Source organism: Propithecus coquereli, unplaced genomic scaffold (genome assembly GCF_000956105.1).
Source record: "Propithecus coquereli isolate 6110/MARCELLA unplaced genomic scaffold, Pcoq_1.0 Scaffold101, whole genome shotgun sequence".
In the NCBI taxonomy this organism is placed as follows: Eukaryota; Metazoa; Chordata; class Mammalia; order Primates; family Indriidae; genus Propithecus; species Propithecus coquereli.
The window spans coordinates 2038630-2056887 of record NW_012133970.1 but is presented as its reverse complement, the minus strand read 5'-3'; the positions used below and the strand labels follow the sequence as shown (position 1 = coordinate 2056887).

Below are 18258 nucleotides of genomic sequence, written 5' to 3'. Positions count from 1 at the left end.
AGGCAGGTAGTGAAAAACTGTATTAGCGTCCTTCTCTGCATTAACTGTGACAGAGACCAGTGGGAGCAAGGCATTTGGGGTAAAAGTATAATCCGCTTGCTGGGAATTGGGAGTCAGGCACAGACTAGAGTTTACTTATTTTTTTCATAGAGCAATCTTAGGGGACAGCTCATACTACTGAGAGTATGTCAAGCATTTGCAGTGGCTTGGCTGGGCTGAGCTTCTGCCCCTTTCCAAGATCTATTCATACCTGTCTCTGTCCTCCCTAGATCCTGAAAGAGATGGGTGATGTGGACCAGGTGCTGCTAAAGAAGACTGCCCCAGTTCCCTCCTCCTTTGACCTCCCTGACTTGAAACACGTAGCAACAGAATCCCAAGAAAATAAGGCTCCAGGGAAAAAAAAGAAACGAGCTCTGGCCAGCAATACCAGCTTCTTCTCTGGCTGCTCCCCTATCGAAGAAGAGGCCCACTGAAGTTGGAGTCATCATCTCTACCCCCAGTCTGGCCTGGAAAATGCTTTCAGGTTGCAGCCAGAAGGGGTTTTTGTAATGACTTCTCTGGATTTCAGGTTTCTTGCTGTTGAAAAAAGGGACAGAGTGTTATGGAAAGGAAGGTAACCTTTGTTGGACGTTGGCCCTCAGTCTCCAGCCCCAGGTTACTGCTCTCTCTTCTCCAGAAGTGTGCTAAGCCACCTACTGAAGAGAGAACAACTGACCTTCCTAATGACTCATCAGAAACCAGCCCCCAGTACAATCTAGCTCTTTCTTATTTGTGAGTAGTTAAGGCTGTCTCCCGATGGGGATGAGACCAAGCTTTCTTACCTCTGGGTTGTCTCTGTTTAATGGATGAGCCTGGTCTAGGATGGAGGCCCGGCTCAGCTCTCTCACCCCACCTTAGGAATGGGGTTGGGATCTTTCTTGCCCTGACCCTCTCTGGATTTTAAATGTTCTAATAGTACGTTCAATTGTCTGCCATGTTACTGAAGTAAATGAATTATTTTTAAATGTTAAGTAAGTAAATAAACCTTAGCCCATCTACTGTTCGGGAAGATCCTTCTGTGCTGGAGGGAGAAATAAAATTTCAATCTGCATTCCTCAGCCTCTGGGAAAGATATTAAGGAGATTCATTGCAAGTACCCGAGCATCCCTCCCTTCTTGTGGCTGCCCTCTTTCCCAGAGTATAGTGTGGAGCATGATGTTGTATCTTTATGTTTTGCTACGCTAGGAAATTGGAATAATGTTGGTAAGGCCAGCGGCCTGACCTCCACTGTAGAACTTGCCTAGCCTCCAGATTTGAGAGGAAGAGATCAATTTACTAAACATCTCCACGTTCCTGCCACAATTTTATTTGCCCCTCACAAAAACAGCTCAAGGTAGATAGGTGTCCTTGTTTTGCAGATGAGGAAACTGGAGTACAAAAGAAGTTAAGTAACTTATCTAGAGTCACAACGTCAGTGAATAATAGAGCTAGGATTTGGACCCAGATCTAACATCCAAGCTCCTGTGTGACTCTCTAGAGTGCCAGCAGCAGCAGGTCCTAAAGCCCTGTAGCCTGATTTCTTGGTGTAGGAGGGGCGTTGGGACCACACTGCTGTCTAATCCCAGGACAGAACAGCACGGCTCCTTGCTTTCTCCTTCGACAGGGGAGAGAAGGGGAGAGGTTTACTCCTTACTATGCATCAGGGTTCTCCATCTCTGCTTAAAGCTGAAAGGGGGCCAGCCCTGGAATGCTATACACATTCTGCTGGCTAGACTTGTAGCCTTCTGAGTAGTTCACAAGCCCTGGGCTTCATATCCATGCATTCTGAATCCCAGACTCCTTCTCCCCAAAAAAGCTCACAAACCATCCCCAAGAACTCAAAAGCCAAGATTTCTCTAGAATCCACTAGAGTCCAAGCAAAGGAAATTGAACAACAACCTGCCTAGAATGAAGTCTGCAGAGGACTAGGTGACGGCTGGTCCTCCCTGGCCTCCTGCCAGCAAACAGCCCTGCTTCTCTTTGCATTTTAATGCCGAGGGAGCAAGGGAGCCTCTGCCATTGCCAACTAGAGCCTCTGGATACAATGGGAAGGCTGAGAGGCAGGGGGGCTGGCTCTTGGCATAAGAGAGCCAGTCTTCTCACTCTTTGAAATTCAGTGCATGTGGGGGCGGGGGAGGGGTAAACGGGCTTATCCCCAGAGAAGACATCCTTTCCCACCAACGCTGCCCTAGCCCCCAGACACTGCATCAGCCAAAATGTAGAGAGGGAAGGTCAATCAAACCAGCCCCCAGCCCCCAGCCTACCCAGACCCCTGTGCTTTAGTGCTAAGCAGACTCTACCACTTGCTAGCCAGCCCTTTCCTGCTGATGCTATAGTAACAGCATCTTTTGCATGTGTGCATCTTCCAAAAGCCTGTGACCCTAACATACTATACACTCCTCAAAGGATTCTTGTAAAGACACTTTAGATGCCTTGGGGACGAGGCAGCAGGAATGACGTATGTCTCAGCATGTCCTGAATGAGCATCTCTTGTCTGGGGTGATGGGGAAGGGGAGGGCTGCTAGTGTTACACGGGACCCACAAGGCCCATGAAGACCCTTGCTCCAGAAACAGGGCGACCTGCTACCCAGCATTGAGGAAGTAGCTTGCAGGTACATCTCTTATAAATGCACCTTGCAGAAGTGGAAGTAGGAGCCCAGGAGGGCAAGGAGGCTAATGAATCAAGGCTGTACTCCCAGGAAGCTTGAGACTAGATCAGATTTACACCACACACACACACACACACACACACACACACACACACACACACACACACATACACTCTTTCTCTCTCTCTCTCTCTCTCTCTCTCTCTCTCTCTCTCTCTCTCTCTCTCCTTTCCAGGGGACTGGCTGGGCCCCTTCTCACTGCCAAGTTGCAAAGTTGTGTGGTCACCTCCCCCCAGCTTCCCCGCCTGCCTGTGCCCTCAGCCCTCGCCTCCCTGAGCCAGGACAAAGGCCCAGCAGTGACTGGGAGGGGAACAGGAGGAGGGACAGAGGGAGATGGGGAAAGCTGCACAAAGGAATTCCTCACCCCAAGCCCCCTGACCGCCAGCAAGTAGAGAAGCAGATCTGCACTCCCTCCTCCTTCCTCCCTCCCATCTTCCCACCCAGGCTGGGCCCAGGCCACAGAGCAGCTGCAGGCCTTCTGAGAGGACCCGCACAGCCTCCTGTAGGTGGCAACAGTGCCACCTGTTTGACCGATGGGGCTAAGCCAAGGACTGGAAGAGAGAGGAGGCAGACAACTCGGAGAAGAGCTGAGAAGCAGCGCAGAGCAGAGAGCAGAGCAGAGCCGCCGCAGAGAAAAGGTGTGAGGGCTCGGGAAGGCTGGGGGCTACAGGCGGGAGCCGAGGGCGGAGGCCGGCTCCACCCGACAGGGGACTGGGCAGTGCCCCTGTCAGCTCCCCTGCCTGGGGTTTTCAGGCTGCTCAGATCCTGATCCCATCCTTCAGACAGCTCCTGGAGGGAGGCGGGACTCCGGAAGGCAGTGTCTGGGGTGCAGGGGTAGGACCCCTGGGGAGGTAAAAGATGTGGACCGGAGCCCAGGGAGGCTACTGCACCCCAGCCAGAGACAGGTACAGTCAGGGGTTTCAGGGGGCTCCTTTGGGGTTAGCTTCTTCCTGGGAAGGGTCTCAGGGAGGGGAGAGGTTTCCTTCCCCCGGTTCCAGCTCATCACTCCTGCACCTCCTATCCTAATTCTCCATTCCCGAGGCAGCACAGAGTAAAGAGGGCACTTTCCTCCTCGCAGGGGCGCAGCCACTGTGTACCCACCCCCAGACTTCACAGCCTCAGGGGAGCCCTTATGGCAAGGGGCCCTGTCCCTTAGACCAGAAACACAAGGTGCAGAGATCCCCTGCCCCAAGACAACCGCACGCCCCACACACGCATCACACACATGCTTACCTTTGCCCTGTGCTCGTTACACTTTCACCAAAGCTAAGTCAGAGGGTGGGGCCCCTGAGAGGGGACGGCGAGACTGGGTTTCTGGTTGGAGTTGGGGGGTGACGAGGCAGGATGACTGGGCAGGCAGTGACCCAGGCAAGCTGTTCCCCTCAAGTCTTCCTTTTTTTGGCAGTGCTCTGCCCCCTGGAAGGTGGACACGGAATCTTCCAGTCAGGGCTTTGTGATTTGCGTGCTCTCTGTATCCATAGCAACTGGCCAACAAGCCGGGCCTCCCTTAGCCCCGGGTCAGAACTGGAACCTCTGCTTCAGGTTGCTCCTGCTTCCTAGAGTGGAAGGGCAACTCAGTATGGGGCTGCCTCAAGCCTGGCCAGATCTGCCTCAACTTGCTGAACTGAGTTTGCCCCACCCTGGACAGTCTCTCCTGAGTCCCTACCCCTGAGCAGTCCATTCCCAGCGCTGGATGCTGTTAAATGGGGAGGAGCTGGAGAGAGTGGGTATACGTCCTGCCTGCAAAGAGGCTAGACCTCCTAGGTGTCCTGCTGACTTTCCAGGTATCAAGATTAGAGGGAAAGAAAGACTCTGGAGATTGTCCCCTTTTACCAGGCTTGGAGCCGAGGCTGCTCACCTCATCCAATCTGGCACTCCGGGCCTGCCCCATGACCTCTGTTGCTGAGCAGTGTCCCAGGCCTCTGCCCCTTCCCTGGGCTCCACAGATACACTGGGAGGGAAGCTGGGATCTGCCCTCTGCCAGGGTCCCTGATGGCCGAGTGTCCCTTCCCCCAGGCCTTCACCATGGCCGAGTCCCCTGGCTGCTGCTCCGTCTGGGCCCGCTGCCTCCACTGCCTGTATAGCTGCCACTGGAGGAAACGCCCCAAAGAGAGGATGCAAACCAGCAAGGTGGAGTAGGGATGGAGGGGAGGCTGGAAGTCAGCAGGCAGAGGCCCATTGGAGGGGATGAGGAGGCCAGTTGCACTCATAGGCAGCTGGGGGAAGGGGCTTTCTCTCCCCAGGAAGAAAATCTCCCTGAAATATGGAAAAAGCTGCCCCCAGAGCAGAGCAGCCTCACACACGGTGGGAAGTTCCCTTCAGCTGCCATCTGTTGGGGACTCTGATCTTGAAATAGGGATCAGCTGTGAACTTCTCTCCTGCCCCTTTGCAGTGTGACTGTATCTGGTTTGGCCTGCTCTTCCTCACCTTCCTCCTCTCCCTGGGCTGGCTGTACATCGGGCTCATCCTTCTCAATGACCTGCACAGCTTCAACGAGTGTGTCATGGATTCCCCCAGCCCTTCTTTAGCATGCATGTCAACCTACTCCCCACCCTGGGGCCCCTGGGTGCTCAACCCCCAACCTCAGGCATCCCCCATCCCTGCCCAGCCCCTCAAGCCCAGTTCTCCCGCTACCCAACTGCCTTAGAAAATCCCTCCACAAAATCATCCCAAGCCATGGAGGCCCTGGCCCCATGAGGGGCTTTCCCCTCACCCTCTTCTCGTCCTCCTGGATCCAACCACCCCTAAGTCCCCTCAGGCCACTGCTGACACCCCTTCTCCCGCTTGGACACCTCCCTCTCCCCTCCTGCAGATTCCTATTCCACCACTGGGGACACTGGATGGACTGGTCCCTGGCATTCCTGCTGGTCATCTCACTACTGGTCACATATGCATCCCTGCTATTGGTGGGTCCAGGGCCTATCCCACACCTCAGCCCTTCCTTCCTGCTCAGTTCTCTCCCCTTGTTCTCACCCTGGCCACTGAGGGGAAGGAGCTAATTCTTGGGTAGGAGGGGGTACCAGCCTGGGAGGCCCACCTCCGTTACCTTGCTCCCCTCTTAGTGCCTCATAAGTCCCACTACCCTCTGCCCCCAGCTCCTGGCCCTGCTCCTGCAGCTCTGTGGACAGCCTCTGCATCTGCACAGTCTCCACAAGGTATAGTGGGGATGGGAGTGAATGGGAGAGGGGCCACCGGGCCCAGTGCTTGGCTCGCTATTTGCTCAGGACCTCACGTTTTTATCCCTGGGATGGAGCCCAGGATCCAAAGTCCAGTAAATATTTGTTGAATGAAAGAAGGAAAGTGGATGTGTCAGGGGAAGGGAAGGGTGAAGTCCTTTCTCCACAGAATGAGGGAACAGCCCACATAACCATGAGCCCAGGTTGACAAAGAAGTCCCCATTCATCCCTGGCCCCCCAGGTGCTGCTGCTCCTCATTATGCTTCTTGTGGCCACTGGCCTTGTGGGACTGGACATCCAATGGCAGCAGGAGTGGCATAGCTTACGTCTGTCACTGCAGGTGAGTGGCTGATCTCCAGTGCCTAGGTGGGAGCCTTTGCCTGTGACCAACCCCAGATCATATCTTGCTCTTGATCCCCCAAGACCGCAGGTAGCTCTGAACTCCAAGTCAGGCCCCAAGAGGAAAGGAGGGATGGGCACTAGGAAGAAGAGCCCTGCTCACCAGCTCTTGTCCACAGGCCACAGCCCCATTCCTTCATATTGGAGCAGTCGCTGGAATCACCCTCCTGGCCTGGCCTGTGGCTGATACCTTCTACCATATCCACCGAAGAGGTGCCAACTCTGTGCCACCACTTGCCCTGACTACCCATCCACCCATGCTCCTGCCTCTTGCCACCTCCCTGGTTTCCTGCACCTGCACTTTGCCTTCTGCCCCTAGAACTCCCCCATTGCCCTTTCTCCAAAGCCTGTCCCCCACTCCCCACAGGTCCCAAGATTCTGCTCCTGCTCCTATTTTTTGGAGTTTCCCTGGTCATCTACCTGGCCCCCCTATGCATCTCCTCAGCCTGCATCATGGAACCCAGAGACTTGCCCCCTAAGCCTGGACTGGTGGGACACCGAGGGGCCCCCATGGTGAGCGTTGGGCAGAATGCTAGCAGGGTGGGGAGCGTCTGCTCCTCTGGGCTGCAGTAGCCAAGACTGTGGGTTCCTAGGCTCCCACTCCTCCCACTACCTGCTCGCTAATTCCCTTTCCCAGCTTGCCCCAGAGAACACCCTGATGTCCCTGCGGAAGATGGCTGAATGTGGAGCTGCTGTGTTTGAGACTGATGTGATGGTCAGGTGAGAGAAGCTGGGGCTTAGGGCAGCAGTCCCCAACTTTTTTGGTACCAGGGACTGGTTTCATGGAAGACAATTTTTCTATGGGGTCTGGGTGGTGGGGAGCTCAGGCAGTGAAGACTGCGATGGGGAGCAGAGCGGCTATAAATACAGATGAAGCTTCGCTTTCCCTCGCCCACCACTCACCTCCTGCTCTGCAGCCCCCTCCCCACCCCCCTTACTAAGTTTCATAGAAGACAATTTTTCCATGGGGTCGGGAGGATGGGGGAGGTGGAGCTCAGGTGGTGATGCGCAGCCTGGTTCCTAACAGACCACGAAACGGTACCAGGCCATGGCCCAGGGGTTGGGGACTGCAGGCTTAGGAGATCTTGGGGGCCTGTGGGACACAGCAGGGGAGCTCAGGAAGTGACCAGCCCCAGAGCTTGGCCCTCTGACACTCCTGTGCCCTCAGCTCCGATGGAGTCCCCTTCCTCATGCATGATGAGCACCTCAGCAGGACCACGGATGTAGCCTCTGTGTTCCCATCCCGAATCACAGCCCATAGCAGTGACTTCTCCTGGGCTGAACTGAAGAGGCTCAATGCTGGGACCTGGTTCTTAGAGGTGAGGACAGCCTCTGGGAAGATGCAGCCACCTGTAGGGGCACTCAGAGAAGGCAGAGTTCCTTTCATTGATAAGCATTTGCTGAGCCCTGTGCTGGGTGGTAGTAACACAGTCTGCTCTCAAGTCACTCCCACCTAGTAAGGAAGAGAGCCTAGGCAACAGACAATTAGAATAAGAAACCTAGAGCAATAAAAATATTTTTCCTGGGTACAGAGGAGAGAGAGAGAAGTCACTGTCGGGGTGGGTGTGGGAGAGGATGAAGAATGGATTCGCACAGGAGAGGAGGCATGAGCAGCGAGGTTTCTCATCTCAAGGCAGGGAAAGGGAATTCTAGGCAGAGGGAAGAGCACACGTAAAGCCCAGAAGTATGAAAAAATGTGTTTCCAGGGAAGAAAAAGCGACTCAGTGTAACTGGGAGATACAATTCATGGGAGCGGTAGGGAACAGAGGCTTGGTCTTGCTTGAGGGGCTTTGAATGCTGGGCCCAGAAGTGTCAACTTCAATCCTGTAGATGGTGGAAAATATTTAAAAGGATTCTTTATGTTTTCAGTTCCTCTTTTCCTGATTACAAGAGTAATACATATTTATTGTAAAAAAAAACATCAGAATAATAAAAGAAATAACATAGAAATAGAAGTCTCCCATAATCCAACTCCTCTGAAATATTCACTGTTAACAGTTGGATACACACACAGACAGTCCCCGACTTATGATGCTTCCACTTAACAATTTTTTGACTTCACAATGATGCGAGAGTGATACACATTCAGTAGAAACCATACTTCAAGTACCCACACAACAGTTCTGTTTTTCACTTTTAGTACAGTATTCAATAAGTTACATGAGATATTCAACACTTTATTATAAAATGGGCCTTGTGTTAGATGATTTAGCCCAATCGTAGATTAATCTAAATGTTCTGAGCAGGTTTAAGGTAGGATAGGCCAAGCTGTGATTATGATGAGTTTTGTCAAGATGTAACCCCATCATAAGTCAAGGTGCATCTGCATATACACACATATATATACATACTCTTTATTTTACACAAAGAGGATCATTACACAGACTCTTTTGCATTTGCTTTTTTTTCCCACTTAACTCTATGTGATGTCATACCAGAGTGATTAAGAAGAAGGGATGTCTGGGTTTGAATCCTGACTTCACCACTTACTAGCTGTGTGACCCGGGGCAACATTTCTTAGTTTCTCTGTGCCTCAATTGCCTCATTTGTACAATGGGAATACTAACAGTACCTAAGCAGTTAATACACATACACAAAGTACTCAGAACACGCCGGGCACATACTAAGTACTCAGTAAGTGTTAGATAGCTAGCTTTATCCATATCGGCAATTAGGAGGTGAGGTCATTCATTGATAATAAATAAGGAGAAGAGAGGAAAGTGGGCAGAGGCTTGGAATAGTTACTAGGGAGAATGGGTGAGGGAGCAAATCAAGAGCAAATAAAAGGATCGCTAAGCAGTGCTGAGAGTGAAAAATGGGACTACGGTGCCAAGAGTCCACATGGCGTACTCTGCCCATAGCAGTGCTCGGCCCCCAGTTCTAGGAGTGGAGGAGGCATACAGTTGCAGAATCGAATCAGAGTTTGGGAGTTGTAGGGCAAGTGGGGCGGAAGGGGAGTTGAGAGTGCTGTGGAAAAGTAGTTCAACCTGTGGACAGACCACGGGTACAGGACGTAGGTGCAGCCAGAAAGGGGCTGACGGACTGGGAGGAAACCAAAGGGTCAAGATCCCAGAGGTCTCTGCAAGACCAAAGAGAAGGTGTAGTGGGAGAGAGGAAGTTAGGAAACTGGAAGGGTAGGAGATTGAGATCATAGAATAAGGTATTAGATGGTCTGGAAAAAAAGGCCACAGTTGGGAGAAAGACAGACCCTGGCTTAGAGGTAGACAGAAGCTGGACACCAAGTGAAGATAGGATGGGGGAAGCCCTGGAGGCCTCTTCTGGTCTTGAAATAATTGTCCTTTCTTATAGAGGAAACCCTTCTGGGGGGCCAAGCGACTGTCAGGCCCTGATCGAAAAGAGGCTGAAAATCAGACAGTACCAGCATTAGAAGAGCTATTGAAGGAAGCTGCACTCCTCAACCTTTCCATCATGTTTGACTTGCGCCGACCCCCACAAAACCACACATATTATGACACTTTTGTGAACCAGACGTTGGAGACTGTGCTGAGTGCAAGGGTGCCCCAAGCCATGGTGATGTTGCCAGGACTCCCAAGGGCCCCCCTTTGTCCCCTCTCCCCACCCTGCCCTGCCTAGGTCATGATGATGATTTTGAGTCTGCCCCTTACCCTAGGGCCCCTCCTCCCCAGCTCACATACCCCATTCTGTGGTCAGTCCTCTCTGCTCCTGTCCCTGTCCCTGGAATCCCTAGGTCTTCCCCAGCTTCATGTCCATACTCCCTAAACCACAGGTCCTTTGGCTACCAGATGAAGATAGGGCTAATGTCCAACGACGGGCACCCAGAATGCGCCAGATATATGGACAGCAGGGAGGCAACAGAACCGAGAAGCCCCAGTTTCTCAACCTCCCCTATCAAGACCTGCCACTGTTGGATATCAAGTAAGTGCTAGAGGAAAGGAACCAAGGGGATCACATGAGGCTTACTGGCAGGAAAGAACCAATGCAGGGAGGGCAAAGGCTATTCATTCATTCATTCATACCACAAATATTTACTGAACACTTGCTATGTATCAGGTAGTATTTATTGCAGGCTTTGGGGACACAACATGAATAAGACAGACAAGGTCCCTGCTTTCATGAGACAGACGACAAACCACTTAAAATATATGCAAATTGAAAAGTGATAAATGTTATGAAGACAAAACAGGGAGATGTAGAAGAGTGACTGGGGTTGGGAGTGAGGGGCTGGGGCAGGGAGGAGGGCATAGCTACGTTAGGAAGAGTGCTTAAAGAGCTGATGTCTGAGATGAGGCCTGAAGGGTCTCAAGGAGCTAACTATGAGAAGAGCAGCAGGAACAGCAGCCTAAAGAGCAAGGGGAAAGTGAAGCTAGAGAGGTAGGCAGGGGCCAAATTGGGTAGGACCTTATAGGCCATGAGAAGGATTTTAGCTTTTATTCTACACCAAAGAGATCAGTGTAAGAGAGGATAGATCCAGGGGAGACAGAAGTGAGAGAATCCCAGATGCGAGCTGGGCCCCAGAAGCTGACCCAGCCAGGAAACATGACGGACTGCAAAGCATGCAGTTGCCAAGGTCTCTTATAAGGTCCTTGTGGTCAGATAGAAAAATGTGAACTGAATGATAGCCCAGTTATCCTAAGTATTTCTTTCCTCACGTTGTCATCATGGAGGAAACTATGACATAGGGTTTGGCTTGTCCTGGTCAATATCAACTGCTGATCGCGTTTCCAAAAGACGTGAATTGGTAACGAATACACTGATGATGGAATGGAGGCCCTGAAAGGTCTAAGTGCCCTAAAAAGATGAGCCAAATCTAGCAAGATGAAATGCAACAAGGATAGATGTAAAAACCTATATTTGGGGCCCAAAAGAATTTCAATTGCACAAAGACCAGAGAGGAGACACTGGCATCAGCAGGAACATTTATGAAAAAGACCAGGGCTTTGATTGAACAGTGTGCACAGTGAGTCTTCAGTGAGACATGACATTGCCAGAGGCTAACCTGACTCTGGGCTGCCTTCATACAGGTATAGTGCCCGGAAGGCAGGAGGAAATAGTTTTGCTCAACTCAAAGCTGGTCCAAGCCTATCTGGGATATCATTTTCAGAGCCAGGCCTCATATTTTCAAGGAACATTGATAAACTGGAGTAAGATGAGATTAGAGAGGCTCGTACAGGGAAGGAAATAATAACCCAGGACCCAAGAGTAATGGTTAAAGGAACTGGGGCAGTTGGGCCTGGAGAAGACTCAGGGAGACATGGCCTCTGTTCCTCACACCTCTGAAGGGCTGTTATGGGACACAGGGGAGAGATACATTTGTGTGGCCCCAGATGGCAAAGCTAGGACCCAGGGGTGGAATCTACCAGGAGACAGAGTTCAGCTACACAAAGAAAATAACTTTTGGTCAGGGGCTGCTACGCAAAGGTACAACCTCCTCGGCAGTGACATGAGATTCGACCATAGGCAGACGGCTGTCTCCCATGCCTCACGCACCGTGATTCTAGATGTTCCCTTTTCTTTCCCACCTTCACAGGGCACTGCACCAGGACAATGTCTCAGTGAACCTCTTTGTAGTGAACAAGCCCTGGCTCTTCTCTCTGCTTTGGTGTGCAGGGGTGGATTCAGTCACCACCAACGACTGCCAGCTGCTACAGCAGATGCATTACCCTATCTGGCTTATTGTAAGGACTCTGGGACTGTCATCCCTCCTCTTCTTTTCCCATCCCTGGTTCTTCTTAACCCTGTCCCTCTCTTCCCTACTTATTGCCCCCCATATACTACCCTTGGGGCTCTAGCCACCAAGAAAGGCCTTTTTCAATTCCCACAGCCCCCTCAAATCTACCTAATGATGTGGATCGTTACCAATTGTGTCTCCACCCTGCTGCTTTTGTGGACCTTCCTCCTCCAAGGGTGAGTGCTTTGTATCTCAGATTTCTGGGTCCTTACTTTCCCTAAGCCCCCGGTGATGAGGCTAATTCAGACTCATTTGTGCTACCTGGGGCTCGGGGTTTGGTCTGCTTAGTTCCCTCGAGATTCTTAGGCCCTTCCTTATACCACCAAATTGGCTCGAACCTGGGAAAGGCAGTTGGAGAATCCCTAGGGTTGGAAGGTCCTGCTTGAACCTAGCTGAACTCACAATGGGAAGCCTTTCTCCCTACAGGAGATGTGCTAAGGAGAGAAAAAGAACTGGTAAGAACTGTTCCCCCCCACACCTCATTTTTCCCCTCCTCTAGCCTTCCCCTTACTTACTCCCTATATGACCCACCTTCTCCCCACCTCCTCAGGCTTAGAAACAGCAGTGCTGCTGACGAGGATCAACAATTTCATAACAGAGTGAATGCCCTGCCCACCCACCACCCCCAACTGGAGTCTGAGCCTGTCTGCGCTGACCAACAGCAAGACGGGGAGAGTGGCTGAAGTGGAATGTCTCAGTGTAGTGGGTTGCGGTGGGGGGAACTTTACCAACAGGAGGTTTTGAACCATGAGGGCCTGCTTCCTAGATCATGAGCATGCCCCGTGCTGCTATGGAATCTGCTCCCCTTGGGGTTTTGACCTGAAGTGGTTGGGAAGACAGTGAGTCATGAGAAATTTCTCCCAAAATGAAACCAGAGCAGAGGAAGTAAAAGGGAGATTGCCAAGATAATGTCTCAGACTTGTGCGCACGTGTTCTTGCGTAGAAGGCACAGGGTGTGTCAGGGGTGGGACAGCTTGGAACAGTAACTGAAGGAGATGACAAAATGGCCTTTTCTGATGGAGACACCATCCCCACTCCATGTAGCGTCTCCCCCCGACCCTTGCAATTTAGCTGCTTTCCTGCCTAGAGGCTAGGAGCTAAAGAATCCATCTAGCCATGTAATTCTGTGCCTATGGGTGGCTTTTTGCTATGCACAGCCTTTTCTTCAAGACAGGTTGGTTCCTGTATCTTGTCGGTTACTCTGTTACTCAATGAATTGAATTCCCATTTGGTCACAGTCTAATCTTTTCAGTGCTGGGGTTGGGAAGAGGATGCACCTTATGTCTAGGGTTGGATGTGACACGACATTGAGAGGTCATCATGGGGAGATTAAGTCATCCCGGACAATGAAGGACAGCTGGAGAGTGGCCGCCACGGCGGGTTGGTGGGGGGGGCGGCGTTCCCAGTGGCCGAGGTGCACTGTGCAGGGTTGCGTTGTAGCTCCCCCTTGTGGTCACCTGCCCCAAGAAGAGGGCCACCTCCGTCGCCACCATGACGTATTTGGTGAATGCCACCTGTTTTCCTTGACTCCGGACTCTGGGGCACGGTTCGATTGCCACAAGTTTTCGCTCCTCTGGACTGCACACAGGGTCTGGTTTCCAGCCCAGCCTTCTCCTTGAGCGGCAAGTTTCCCAGCGTGTTTGCTGCTCGTGAGTTCCTGGACTAAGCAGTTGACGTGGACAGTGCAGAGCTGGCCCAGGATGAGGAATCTGGTAGAAGGGGGGAGGGGCTAAGGCAAAAAACAGGGACAGGAGGGGGCTCTATGGCTGACCCTACATGTGACCCTACATATGCATAGACATTCGCCCTGGTTCGTGTCTCTACACGAAGGGAAGCAGAATTAAGAAACTGGCCAGGGCAGGAGGTTCGATTCTTAATTCCTCCTCTCTCGTCAGACTGGGACCTAGGGCAGCACTGGCACCTCGCGACAAGACCCTACCCCTCGGTTGCAGGGCAGCCGCAGGAACTACAATTCCCAGTATGTCCGTTGCCGTTTCCGGTCTCAGGATTGACGGAGGCGAGTTTGAATGCGTGTTCCCGCCCCCTCCCCCCGGACCCCGCCCCTTCCCGCTGTCGCCGCCCCGCCCCTTCCATGCACACACATGCACGCACACACTCAGGCCGCCGTCCACGCCAACATACCTGGCCTGCAGATGGCGCGGTGGGCGGGGACACCGGCCTGCGACGCGCGGGGAGGCTGGCGGCATCCCGGGAGCGAGCACGCAGCTGCTGCCCCGGTCTCGGTCTTCTCGGGGGTCCACACCTGCGGGTACTGGGCAGCTCTCTTTCACACTCTGCCTTTTCAAGCTGCGATTCCTTACTTTTCCCTGTTCCGATTTCCTCCCCACCCCGCACCCCCACTCCAGTCAGGCCAACTACCGGCCTCAGCTCTGGGGCCCCCAGCCTATCAGGTACTGCGGGGTTCCCACCTTCACAGCACGTACCTCCTCCCCGATCCCCGCTTTCCTGTCCCTTTCCAGTCGCCCAGCCTCGAAGCCCTGCAGCCTCTTCCTCTCTTCACCTCCCAGCCTCACCCTGAAGACCTCCGGCATCTCCGCCCCCGCAGCCGCAACCTCTCAGCTCCCTGGCTCTCAGCTGCAGTCCTCTAACGTCAGCGCCAGGACTCCCAACCGGAATGCCAGCACCCATCCAAGCCCCCGACCCCTTGCTCCCAGCCCCAGTCTCGGGTACTCAGCCCTGAGCCCACACTGCAAATCCTTACTCTCTTCCCGGGAAGACTGGACAGCTCTAGCTCATTTAAGCTCTGTGAGGCCCCGGACTAGAGACTGAGACTGACAAAACCTTGTGGGCGGAGGGCCAGGGGGAGCTGCTCATTGGGGTTCGGGTTTAGTTGCTCTCAGTTATTTTTAGCTGCTGACTCACAGCTCCTGGCATCCGGGTTTGGGGCTAGCAGGCTGGGCTAGGGGGCTATTAATAGAGCAGAGAGGCACAGCCCCGACCCAGTTCAGTTTGGAAACACAGGGAACAAGGAGCCTCCCCCTGCCATCATGCCCTGTGGAGATGTCGTGGACTGAGGCGTAGCTGGGCCAGAGGCTCTCTGGCTGTCAGTTACCTCAGCCTGCTGTCTCTGCCTTGGAACTCCTGAGGGAAAGCCCACGAGGAGACTCCTGGGCACAGCTCTTCCCTAAGCTTACCATGGCTTGGGGCTCTGCCACACTGAAGCTTCTGTTGTATTAGCTGAGAGGTAAGAGATGAAGTCCCAAGTGGAGAGGTTATTTTGGCCAAGGCCTTGGCCTACTCCTGGGCCAGAATGCTAGGTTGCTGGGAGGAAAAGCTGTGGATTTCTGATCGCCAAGGGTCCTCATAAGAACGAGATGCTTCAGCATGGTCCTAACAGAGGAGGCACAGAGCTAGGGATCCCCAAACCAGACATAGAATTAGGAAGCTGCCGAATTCTATCTTTACCATCCTCCCATTCTTTTTATTTCTTTCCATTTTCTTGGGCTCTGTCCCTACTCACTGGGGTTCACAGACCTCATGATCTTAACCTTCTCTGTAGAGAAACCTAATTCAGGAAAGCCACTGAGGAACTTGTCCCCAATGAGGCATGAATGATCCTTTATATACTGTCATTCCCATGAGACCTTTTATTTTAATGGGCTAACAGAAGAATTTCCTAATGCATACATTGGGGGTGGTGGGGAAATCTTGATACCTTGTTGGACTAATCACCAAAATTATTCTCACCCATCCCCAATTTGCTAGAATTCCCATTGACTAAGGATGCACACTCACAAGGATGCCCCTCCCCTCTTGCAAAGCAGAACCTTCTGCCCTAAACCACCCAAGTCTCCAGCCCCACACAAAGACTGGGGTCACCCAATGAAGCTCTATTTTCAAGAATGAGCCCAGATTATCAGACAGCAGCGAGCCGCGCCGCTCCAACCGGGTCTACTTGCTAAGGGCGGAGGAGAGGCAGTAGAAGGAGAGAGAAATAGTCTGTCCTTGAAAATATCTTCCCTAAGTCCTCCATAGTCTCAGTCTCAGCGCAGGCCACCTGGTCGCCTAGCAACCAAAGTCGCCTGCAGGGGTGTGGGGCTGCTTTCTGCCCGTAGGGGGCGCCTGTCTCCCTGGGGTCTCAGGCTGGAGCTCTAGCAGTTGGGAGGGGGTTCCCTTGTTAAGTGTAAAAGTGTCTCAGTGTGGCTGATCTCCCAAGCTTGTCAACCCTGTCTAGTCTGAGTGCCAGAGATGTGGAGTGGAGAGAAGCTCACTATGAATCTGAAGGGATGTCACTCAGTCATTAAAAAATGAAAAGAAGGAGGGAAGGTGGGAGGAAGGGAGAAAGGAACCAATCAAAGGGGGTAGGGCAAAAAAAGGGGGAATGGGGTGCGGGGAGGGCAGTGTGGCCCTCTCCATTCACTCCAGGCTTAGTAACGCGTATTCCTCAAGCAGAGCAGTTCAGATGTAGAGAGGAATCTAGCACTCTTTTTTTTTTTTTTTTTTTTCACTCTGTTGCCTGGGCTAGAATGCCGTGGTGTCAGCCTAGCTCACAGCAACCTCAAACTCCTGGGCTCAAGCAATCCTCCTGCCTCAGCCTCCCAAGTAGCTGGGACTACAGGCACACACCACCATGCCCGGCTAATTTTTTCTTTTTTTAGTTGTTTGGCTAATTTCTTTCTATTTATAGTACAGACGGGGTCTCGCTCTTGCTCAGGCTGGTCTGGAACTCCTGAGCTCAAGTGATCCTCCCGCCTCAGCCTCCCAGAGTGCTAGGATTGCAGGCGTGAGCCACCGCACCCAGCCTAGCACTTTATTGATAAACTGCTGAGCATAGAACAGACTTTAAGCTCCTGGATTACCAGCCTAGCCTAGATTTGGTCATTAAGTAAGATATTCATTAATTCGTTCGTTCATTCATTCAAATTAACACTAACCTACTAGGTACCAGATGGTGTGCTAAGTGTTCTACATTTAATCCTTACAAGAACATTATGATTATTTCCATTTCACAGATTAAAAAACTTGAGTCTCAGAGAAGTTAAGTAATGTCCAAGGTCACAAAAATAGAGACTGAGTTGGGTCTGATTGAGAAATCACTGTGTGCCAGGGTCGAAGAATATAGAAAACAAGACACTTCTCTCTTTTCTCTATCTAATAAACACCTAGTCACCCTTTAGAACCAAGGTAAAAATGTCATCTCTTTTGTGAAACTTTCCTTAAGTCCCCTCCCCCAATAAGTAGAGCTGATAACTTGCTTTTTCTGTACACCCCTCTGAAGTAGCAGTTTTCACAGGTATTGTAATGATCTGCTTCCATATTTCCATTTCTCTAACTTTGAGCTGCTCGGTGGCAGGGCCTGTGTTCATATTCAGTTGGATATCTAATAGACATCTCAAGCTCCACATGTTCAAATCTAAACACCTGGTCTTTTCCCCCCAAATCACCCCTCCTAAAGCTGTCCTCGTTGCAGATGATGGCAATTGCACCTTTGCAGTTGCTCTGGCAAAAAATCCTGGAACCATACCTTGCATTTGCTGATACACTCCATCAGCAAATCCTGTTGGCTCTCCCTTCAAAAGTACACCCAGAATCATTCAACCACTTCTCATCACCTCCAGTGCTACCACCCCGGTCCAAGACACAATTACCTCTCAGCTGGATCACTTCAGTAGCCTCCTGACTGTTCCTACTGCTTCCACCCTTGCCTTCTGCAGCCTATTTTCCACAAAGGAGTCAGACCAATCCTGCTAAACCCAAGTCACCTCATGTCAGTTGTCTGCACAAAACCCTTCAATGGCTCCCCATCTCTCTGAGAATAAAGCCAAAATCTTTACAATGTTCTAAAAGGCCCTGCACAATCTGGTCCCCTATTAAACCTCCTAGAACTCTCCCACTCCCTCACACTGTTGCAGCCAGTTGGTTCTCCTTGCTGTTCCTTGAACAAGCCAGGTGCAGTCCTTACCTAGGACCTTTGCACTGGCTGTTCACTCTTCTGGGTGGCTCACTTTCTTACCTCCCTCAAGTCTTTGCTCAAATGCCACCTTCTCAGTGAAGCCTTCCCTGACCAACCTATTTAAGATTCCCTCTATTCTAATTAACAGTTTACAGTAAATACAGAATACAGTAGTCCCCCCTTATCCACAGGGAACATGTTACAAGACCCCCAATTGATGCCTGAAACCACAGATAGTACCGAACCCTATGTACACCATGTTTTTTCAATCTTCTAACAAAGATGGTTACTAAATGACTAATAGACAGGTAGTGTATACAGCATGGATACACTGGAAAAAGGGATGATTCACGTCCCAGGTGGAATGGAGTG

The 18258-nt window shown here is 51.8% G+C and overlaps 2 protein-coding genes across 2 annotated transcripts in view; both read left to right on the top strand.

Annotated features, from left to right (window-relative positions):
- The window catches only part of KIF4A (kinesin family member 4A), a 132238-nt gene extending 131200 nt beyond the window's left edge, over positions 1-1038 (top strand). The window contains exon 28 of the mRNA XM_012642941.1: positions 270-1038. Coding sequence (XP_012498395.1) covers positions 270-473 — 204 coding nt within the window. The 3' untranslated portion in view covers positions 474-1038. The remainder of the gene's footprint in view (positions 1-269) is intronic.
- Positions 1039-3083: 2045 nt separating this feature from the next.
- Positions 3084-12873, top strand: GDPD2 (glycerophosphodiester phosphodiesterase domain containing 2). Its single transcript, XM_012643067.1, has 16 exons — positions 3084-3325; positions 4704-4817; positions 5080-5183; positions 5500-5593; positions 5783-5842; positions 6105-6203; positions 6382-6475; positions 6630-6775; positions 6900-6982; positions 7431-7581; positions 9572-9793; positions 10011-10159; positions 11772-11919; positions 12066-12148; positions 12399-12427; positions 12523-12873. The coding sequence occupies exons 1-16, from the start codon at positions 3221-3223 to the stop codon at positions 12573-12575; spliced, it is 1734 nt and encodes a 577-aa protein (XP_012498521.1). The 5' UTR covers positions 3084-3220; the 3' UTR covers positions 12576-12873.
- Positions 12874-18258: the final 5385 nt, after the last annotated feature.

Coding starts and splice junctions, on each gene's coding strand:
- GDPD2 (XM_012643067.1), top strand. CDS start 3,221: ATGGGGCTAAGCCAAGGACTGGAAGAGAGAGGAGGCAGACAACTCGGA. Junction 9,794..10,010: donor CAAGGGTGCCCCAAGCCATG/GTGATGTTGCCA, acceptor CCTAAACCACAG/GTCCTTTGGCTACCAGATGA. Junction 12,149..12,398: donor TGGACCTTCCTCCTCCAAGG/GTGAGTGCTTTG, acceptor TTCTCCCTACAG/GAGATGTGCTAAGGAGAGAA.